Here is a 9,870-nt window from a genome sequence, read left to right on the forward strand (position 1 = left end):
TCAAACACTCACTCGTTCACTCACTCACTCAAACACTCACTCACACTCGCTCACTCACTCAAACACTCACTCACTCGCTCACTCACTCGCTCACTCACACGCTCACTCACTCACACACTCGCTCGCTCGCTCATTCACTCACTCATTCACTCACTCATTCACTCACTCGCTCGCTCACTCATTCACTCACTCATTCACTCACTCACTCACTCACTCACACACTCGCTCACTCACTCACACACTCGCTCACTCATTCACTCACTCACTCACACGCTCACTCACTCACACACTCGCTCGCTCATTCACTCACTCACTCACTCACTCACTCATTCACTCACTCATTCACTCACTCACTCATTCACTCACTCACTCACTCACTCATTCACTCACTCACTCACTCACACACTCACTCACACACTCGCTTGCTCATTCACTCACTCATTCACTCACTCACTCACTCACTCATTCACTCACTCACTCACTCACTCACACACTCGCTCACTCATTCACTCACTCACACGCTCACTCACTCACACACTCGCTCGCTCATTCACTCACTCATTCACTCACTCACTCACTCGCTCACTCATTCACTCATTCACTCACTCATTCACTCACTCATTCACTCACTCACTCACTCACTCATTCACTCACTCACTCACACGCTCACTCACACACTTGCTCGCTCATTCACTCACTCATTCACTCACTCACTCATTCACTCACTCATTCACTCACTCACTCACTCACTCACTCACTCACACACTCGCACACTCACTCACTCATTCACTCACTCAAACGCTCACTCATTCACTCATTCACTCATTCACTCACTCATTCACTCACTCATTCACTCACTCACTCATTCACTCACTCACTCACACGCTCACTCACTCACACACTCGCTCGCTCATTCACTCACTCATTCACTCGCTCGCTCATTCACTCACTCACTCACTCATTCACTCACTCACTCACTCACTCACTCACTCACTCACTCACTCACTCACACACTCGCACACTCACTCACTCATTCACTCACTCAAACGCTCACTCGTTCACTCACTCACTCGCTCACACACACACTCACACACACACACTCACACACACACACACTCGCTCACTTGTTCACTCACTCACTCATGTTTGTTTTTGTGAAATGTGAGGACATTCCATAGGCGTAATGGTTTTTATACCGTACAAACCGTATTTTCTATCCCCTTACACTGCCCCTGCCCCTAAACCTACCCATCACAGGAGACTGTGCAGTTTACTTTCTGTGAAAAAAAACTAATTCTGTGTGATTTATAAGCATTTTGAAAAGTGAGGACATGGGGAACGTCCTCATATTTCACCCTCTTTGTGTAATACCTATGTCATACCCATGTCATTATACACATTTATGTCCTGATATTTCACAAAAAATATGCCCACTCATTCACACTCACTCACTCACACACACACTCATTCACACTCACTCACTCACACACACTCATTCACACACACTCACTCACACTCTCACTCACTCACACTCACACACTCACACACTCTCACTCATTCACACTCACACACTCTCACTCATTCACACTCACTCACACTCACTCACTCACTCACACACACACACACACACAGTCACACACTCACTCACACACTCACTCGCTCAATCAATAATTTTTTTAATAAAATACGTTTTTGTTAAAATAAGTATTACAAATAATTTTATATAAATATACAAAATAGTATTTAAAGTAAACATGTATAAACATAAATGTTACATTTAACTTTAAAATAATAAATATTATAGTATAAATATATTTAAAAAAAATACATATTTTGATATTTTTATATATATTCAAAAATACATATTACAAATAAATATTTAATGAAAAAGATCATGCAGATAATGCACGGCCCCCTGTTTTAAGCATTTGAACACAATTCCTGGAAGCTGAAAACATCCCAGTTCTTGCATGGCCAGCTCTATCACCCATTGAGCATGTTTGTGATGCTCTGGATCGGCATAAACGACAGCGTGTTCCAGTTCCATCTAATATCCAGCAGCTTCACACAGCCATTGAAGAGGAGTGGAGCAACATTTTAAAAAGTTTACATTTTATGCATTTGAGAAGAACCCTTTAGAATAAAATAAATAATGAGAAAAATATATTCAGTCAAGTGGCATACATACAAAAGTTGTGGGCCTATAGTATTTGGATAATCACAGTTTCAAATGATACCCTTCATGTATACAGGCTTGACTCGTTACCTCTAGATGGAATCCCATCAGGCATCTGACTGATGATCTGTGCTCTGGTGTGAAAGGACATCTCGATAACAGACAAATCACTTTGACTTGCAGCTCCAGTCAAATGGTAGGGAAGAACACATGGTCAAGAACGGTGGGCAAAGCTCCTCTTATGCATCTGACAACAATCTGGCGTGACGGGCTTACTGCACCTCCCGACCCACCGCATTCAGTTTGTTCAGGCGGGCTTTCAGCAGACCTCTCGTAAGACTGTGGCAGTGGCTCATGGGAACTCCCTGGCGCATGCCAGCTTTTCCTAGGGCGCTAAAGGTCGGGTTAAGACTCAGTGGAAAATCTGTCGGAGGGGGTCTGTTGCATTTAGGATCAGTTGTTCTTCCTTGGATATTATTACAGAAGCGAGTGCTCTCCTGTGTTGGGGATGGAATCCAGGAAAACACATCGGAATGTGCCATGATAAATTTCATGTGGCACAGCAGTGCCAAAGGGCATAAACATGAGGACAGCTATATGAGCGTCAAGTGAGGCTTCATAAAAGTACAGCATCATATATGGTCACACTGAACTCAACCCATCACTGACACACACGTCTTGTTTTGGGGCATTTTTACAATTATACGGTGACTCTGTTACTCTAACGACACAATCCAAACGGTATAGTTTATAGTCTCTTTGACATTTTTATGCCTCTTTGGGCCCTGCCAGGTATCGGATTAACCAATATTTACGTAAATGATGATCTGTCGGCCTTCGCCTAGAGCTTTTAGACGTTTTTTTCCTAGGTGGTCCATTTGTGCCTGACAACCTGACACCTTCTTAACTCCACATACAGTTTTCTGTCTTTCTGGTTGGTGACATACGAGTTTTGTCGTCATCTGATACGCGAGGATAACAATAACTGCTAGCGCTGAGCTCGTGACAGCTAGGCCTGCTCTGGAAAAATGTCTTTAAAAAGAACAAAATGAGCTTTTAAATTATGTCACACAAGTAATTTAATAGAAACACTGGAATACATTTAAATTCCAAAGTGGCAGGGAGGTAAAAACTAGAGTGAAATGTTTTTATTACAATTTTTGAATGATTTAGCGCCTTCAGGGCCGGTATGTAAGATCATACGAGTCAAACTTTGGTCTCTATACTGAAGTAACTCAGTCTGTCCAATTGTTACTAAATGAAAAGAGTTAATTTAATTTTATAAACGATTTTTTTAGATAAATTGTTGTTTTAAAAGGCAAACATGCAATAAAATGACATAAATCAAGAGTTAGCAAAACTATCGCTGGTCTCAACCCTTAATAACGGTATAAGAGCGACCTCGTGTGGTTGCCTTTAGTTTTGCGAGCAGCAAATGCATGAAATCTGTTATCCCTGCCATACATACGTGCAGCCAAACTAAACCATTAGAAGGACAGTGTACCTTTTATTAATTTGTTTTATAATGCTTTTTATGCATACAAAACTTTATACTTTAATATAACTAATAGGGGAGACCCGGGCTAGTTGTCAGTGTATAAGTAAACAAACGCTCGATATACCGATTTTATGCGTAAAATATAATAAAATACACATTTGTGCAACTGGAGGTTTGATTCAAACTATTTTAGCTACAGAAATATAGAACATTATACGGAAGGTTAGTAGGAACCTTGTACGTTTGCTGCTTCATTTTCTGACCGGGTTTATTTATAAGTGACGCCAAACCTGGCTAAACCAAACTAGCCTCATCTTTGTTGAATTATTTTCGTTAGAAATCATAAGGTAAGACTTCCCAAAACCTTTTATTTTCCTCGTTTGTTAGAATTTCTTATAGTCTCCTCAGAATGGGTGTGTTGTTTGATAATAAGCATAATGTCGTTTCACATTATTGACAGGACTTATTAGCAGTGCTATTTGGCTAATAGAAAGCTAATGGCTTATTATTCAAATGGAATGTATTGCACTTATTTTGGTTAATAATTACAACGGTAATACAAAAACACCTTCCACACATTGTGTTATTTAATAATCTATACCAACGGTTTTCAAACTGGGAGTGCTGGGAATTTTTCGGTGGAAATGTTTAGAGAAAAACTAAATAATAATAATATTATTAATGGAAAAAAAGTGAAAGGATAAATAATGAATACATCTACAGTACTACAATATGTAGAAAAATGGAATAATGTAACTTTAGAAATATATTCCAAACAATACTATAATATATTAACTCACAGTAAATCAGTATAAATCTACACAAGAAACCTTACATTTTGTCCCTAGCATGAGGCTCATCACATTTGGGGGTTTGTGCTAGATTGAAAACCCTTGATCTATACTATGAGTTACCTGCTGTGTTTTATTGACCTTTTGTCTTTATTTCAGTGGTATAATCATCTTGACTCCAGATTGTGTCCATCTGTTTTTAAAATGGAGCCAGCATGTCGAAAAGACAAACAGAAACAGCAAACACCGACCCGTGGAGACAGAACGAAACAGAAATCAGCCCAGCAGGAGCTGAAGCAGAGACAGAGAGCAGAGGTGACACTCCCTCTTCATCCTCATATACTGATGATTAAAGATAGAGACAGATTTGATTGATTTGTGCCTGGAAATCCTGGTAATTCACTACCAGTAAAAATGAAAATGCTTGTATTGCTTCTATTTTGCAATGATTATTTTTTTTACAATTTGCAAATCATCATATCAGGAAAACAAGTCAAGTATTTACTTGCATTTGGTGACTTTGTGAATAATTTATTTGATTTCATTCACATTTTCCTTGTATTTAAATTGCACATTTCTGACCAATCCATCTCAATTAGTTTGTTCTCTGTTTCTGGTGTATTACAGATTTACGCCCTGAACAAAGTCATGACTGAACTTGAACAGCAGCAGTTTGAGGCCTTCTGCAAGCAGATGCAGTCACAAGGGGAATGAGAAGAACTCATGTCAGGGCAAACATTGACAGGTTAGGGTTACGTTGTATTATTGTAAACCAAAAGATAATCACTCCTTTCAGCCCCCGTCATTTCAACCTAAATGTATCCGCTGGAGAATGCGTGGCTGTATTGGTGCACAAACGCAGTACTTGAATCCGAGTGTACAATCACATCGCAAACATTGGGTAGTATGTATAAAACCAAAAACTATCATATTTATCAGAGAACCACCTTGTGAAAAGACATGCACTCATTGTATAGGATGTTAATGTCATCTGTTCAGTTTAGTTTTCACTCTGGCATTGATAATTGTGATGTTTTATGACAATACCTGAACAAGTATTACATTATGTATGATTGTACAAAGCTATTTTATTGAGTTATTCAACCTGTTGTGTTGACTGAAGGAAAGTAAGATACAGTTGTCACGCTTTTAGTTTAACTTTAATTTATTTGTGACATACTTTAATAATGGTTAATGTTCCTTTTACCACAAGCAGTTTTTGTTCAAAATTCGGGTATTAAAAATCTTATCTTGGAAAAACAAGTATAAAATGATTTTCTTCTCGGAGTCTTATTTTTCTGCATTCCACTGTCAGTATACACTGATAGAAAGGCTTTGGTCAAATAAGACGCTTTTTTGCATCTGTGCATGAAAAACGTTACATTCTGACCTGATTTTAGATAATTTTGGGCTTTTCACACTGCACTTTAAAATGAAAATGACCCCATTATATACTCACCCTCAAGCCATTAGGTCTGGCGGAAGGCTAGATATTTTACTTTATTAAGTTTTACATAAAAGACCTTTATTAATTACAGAATAGAAGGCCTTTATTAACCCCCCGGGGCCGTGCGGAGTACGTTTATGATGGATGGATGCACTTTTTTGAGCTTCAAACTCATGTGCCACATTCACTGCCTTTATAAAGCTTGGAAACATTAGGATATTTATTAATATAACTGTGATTGTGTTCATCATAAAGAAGAAAGACATATACTCCTAGGATTGCTTGAGGGTGAGTAAATCATGGGGTAATTTTTATTTTAAAGTGAACTAGTCCTTTAACCCCGGGTTATCGTTGCTCTAAACATCCTGGCCAAATTTGCCCATTGGCCTGTCCATCATGGCCTCCTAATCATCCTCATATACTGATTGGCTTCATCACTCTGTCAGCTGGTGTGTTGTGGGCGTTCTGGCGCAAAATGGCTGCCGTCTCATCATCCAGGTGGATGCTGCACATTGGTGGTGGTTGAGGAGATTCCCACCTTCCATATGTAAAGCACTTTAAGTACCCAGAAAAGCGATATATAAATGTAACAAATTATTATTATTAATTATTATTACTAAACACAGATTTAAACCCGAGTGTGAAACGTCAGCTTATGAATACCCAGGATTAATTGTTAACCCCGGGTATAGTATGAGCAGTGGGAAACGTGAATAAAGATAACCCAGGATTCCGTTTACCCGGGGTTTAGAATGACCCAGGGTTAACTGTTTCAAGTGTGAAAAGCCCTTTTGAGGAGACTGCAGAGCCAATGGGTGGAGCTTGATGTCCAGCTGCCCCTCACTAGATCTAATGGGTGGAGCTAGACACCACACTCTAACCCAGGGGTGTCCAACCCTGGTCCTGGAGAGCTACCACCCTGCAGATTTTAGCTCCAACCTGAATCAAACACACCTGAACCAGCTAATCATGGGGTGCGTTCCATTGACCGCAATTGGACTGCGAAGTGGACTTCAGAGGGTATTCCACCATCTCAAGTGAGATTCCAATCCAAAGGGTTCAGTTCGAATGGTTATGGCAATTCGCATATTATATTTTATGAATATGTAAACAAATTAAAAGTTGAGAAGCAGCTGAGGACTGTCATTTTTTTAAAGTTTTACTTTATTTACCTCAGGAATGTTTACTATGCAGCTGCGCTTGGGAAAGAAAGCACACGAGATGAGACCACTACAAAGACCATTGATTAAGAATAGCCTACATTTATACATAGTTTACCAAATCAAAATGTATTTTCATATTGAATGACAGGTGCAGCTGTCCAGTAGCCAGTAGGTCATCCTGGTACTTTTTGCCTATTCTTTTGTCACACTGTTTTTCGCCTACTATATAGTAGGGAAGTATGCAATTTCGGATGCAGACATTGCCACGAGTTCCTTTAGACATGCCCCTCTCCCTCTGCTCCAATCAGGCCTCTCTTGTAATTATAACGAGCAGGTGTAAACATATAGACCCATTTGGATTCAATGCCATGGTTACATCATTTGCAGCTGCGTGTGCGCATTGTGGTGGCAGAAAAACAGTGGTAACAAGTGGAGGAAAATGGGCAAAATCCACAGAATAAAATAAATATTTATAGAATATAATATTTATATTATCGTCTTGATATTTATAGAATATCGCTGTTGAAGACGCTCCATGAAGCTAAATGCAGACATTTATGGTTGCAAGCCACAGACTGGACTGATGAAAGCTGAAACCTGCGATGATTAGTCTATTACTAAAGCATGGATTTGATGTAAACAATAGATTTACATTATATTTACATATGCAGTTCATAGGGGCATAATAGCTCTACAGTTACAGCATGAAATAATATTTAAACGTATAACGTTTATATAGGTACCATTTAAATAAATATTCTTGCAATTGCGAGTCACAATTCTGAGAGGAAAAAGACAGAATAGAAGAGTTTATATCTTGCAATTCTGATATGTCTTAGACTTGTGAAACTGAAATGCGAGGGAAAAAAAGTCAAAATTGTTGAATTGTGTTTATAAACTCGAAGTTACCTTTTTATTGTTTTATTACGTGGCTTTCGACAGTGCTACTGCAGAACTGTCATTTTCGGCTCCACCCACAAAACACATCATCGCCGTTTACAAACACAAAATAGGTCGATACACCAGTAAATAAAGTTTGTAGTCTCTTTCAATAGAAATTAATACCTTTATTCCGTAATGAATGATGCTAGCCTGGATGCCAGCTGAACTTAGCCCCGCCCACAACATTTGAGGTCGGGAAGTTCGGTCTGGACTTGATCCGTTTTGGAGCAATTATGCTGGAGCCAGAGCTGTTCGGACCAATGAAATTGTCAGGGCGGGCTTTAAACGATGATGGACAGATGCTTGGAGCTTGGGTTTAATTCATTCTAATCCTAAACGGAGAACTTGTTCGTATATGCATTCACCTTGACTATTTCTCTCAAAAATGATGATGGCATTTATTAAGTTCTCCGTGTATCCTATCCTTATATTCTTTTTACAACACCAGCAAAGATCGTTTACACTCATCTTCCTCTTCTACTTCTTCCAGCGTGCGTGCAGTTCTGTTGACAACTATGCGTCGCTCAACACGTCACTTTCTCCGTTGCTCTGATTGGTTGTAGGTTCATTCAATTGAGTGCAGAGCAGGGGCAATTCTAGGATTTTCATTTTAGGGGGGGCTCAGCCCCAGTGAGGGTATCAAAAAAAAATGGTAACACTTTAGTTTAGGGTCCAATCCTCACTATTAACTAGTAGCTTATTAGTATGCATATTAGGATATTGGCTGTTTATTAGCACTTATAAAGCAAACATTAATGCCTTATTCTGCCTGACCATATTGTACATCCCTTAATCATACGATGCAGGCAGGTTTATAATCACTGAGATCTCAAATGTGAGGTTGGGGGGTTTGGGGGGCATGGTCCCTAGAGAAAATTTTGATTTCTATGATCTACATATGCATTTTAAGATAACAATAGCTTGAAAACCATGTCAGTGGGCAGATTTGACTGATCAAGTTTTTCCATTTTTGTCAGTGAAGAAAGTAAACATATGTTTAACTGATATTTATATGTTTTATGAATCATTTTTATAGGCTTACTGAAGGCTAACAGGAAAGCTAGGTAACTCAATTTATTAAATTAATTAATTCACAATATGCACACATTTATTAATTACTATTAATCTTATGCCTAATCTGAAGAAAATGGCTTTGTTTATATTTCTTGTTTGTTAATTATATTATAAATGACATGTAGGCCTATTTCAAATCAAAATGGCGAAATTAGACAAAAGTTCATTAATTTGCCTGAATATTTTTGACATTTGTTTAACATTTCTGACTTGAAGCAGCTGTCAAAAATGTTTAGTTTAGCTACATATCTCGCACTTGACGTCGAGTCGCTCTGCTAAAATACGCACTCAGCCTCAGCAGCTTCTGTGAACATAAAGCCCGCCTACTCTGATTTGATTGGTTTTCTCAAATATTTTGACATTGACGAGCGGTGACAGACCGATGAGGCTCAGATCAACACACACTCCTGTGCTTCTGACGTGCGCTCTGCTCGACGCCGATACGGATTGAAAAAAACACTGATTACGCAGATTAAAAGATGAATGAAGCTGAAGCCTCCCGCCACTTTCATATGTTTGAAAGGTTAATCACACAGAAGCCCCCCTAAAAAGGGCCTAGTGACGCCCATGGTGCAGAGGCATTTTCTTTCGTGGTTCGTTTGAAACACACCCCATAATCACAGCCCAATGGAGCAGCATCAGACTCATATTCTGACTAGAATCTGAGTACGACGACGTCAGGCTAGAATGATGCATTAAATTGATCAAAACTGATCATTTATTTCAAATAAATGCTGTTCTTTAACTTTCTATTCATCATGGAATCCTGGATTCTTTAA

The 9,870-nt window shown here is 39.0% G+C and overlaps 1 protein-coding gene across 1 annotated transcript; it reads left to right on the plus strand.

The window, feature by feature from the left end:
- The first annotated feature begins 3,922 nt into the window (after nt 1–3,922).
- svbp (small vasohibin binding protein) lies at nt 3,923–5,733 on the plus strand. The gene is made up of 3 exons (XM_079844243.1): nt 3,923–4,021; nt 4,625–4,780; nt 5,093–5,733. Exons 2-3 carry the CDS (start codon nt 4,670–4,672, stop codon nt 5,177–5,179), a joined length of 198 nt encoding a protein of 65 aa, XP_079700369.1. The 5' UTR covers nt 3,923–4,021; nt 4,625–4,669; the 3' UTR covers nt 5,180–5,733.
- Nucleotides 5,734–9,870: the final 4,137 nt, after the last annotated feature.

Source organism: Gobio gobio (assembly GCF_949357685.1).
Source record: "Gobio gobio genome assembly, chromosome: 19".
NCBI lineage: Eukaryota > Metazoa > Chordata > Actinopteri > Cypriniformes > Gobionidae > Gobio > Gobio gobio.

What these genes read in the sequence shown, in the direction of transcription:
- svbp (XM_079844243.1), top strand. Translation starts at nt 4,670, where the DNA reads ATGGAGCCAGCATGTCGAAAAGACAAACAGAAACAGCAAACACCGACC. An exon ending in AGCAGAGACAGAGAGCAGAG is followed by an intron (nt 4,781 to 5,092) that starts GTGACACTCCCT and finishes GGTGTATTACAG; the next exon opens with ATTTACGCCCTGAACAAAGT.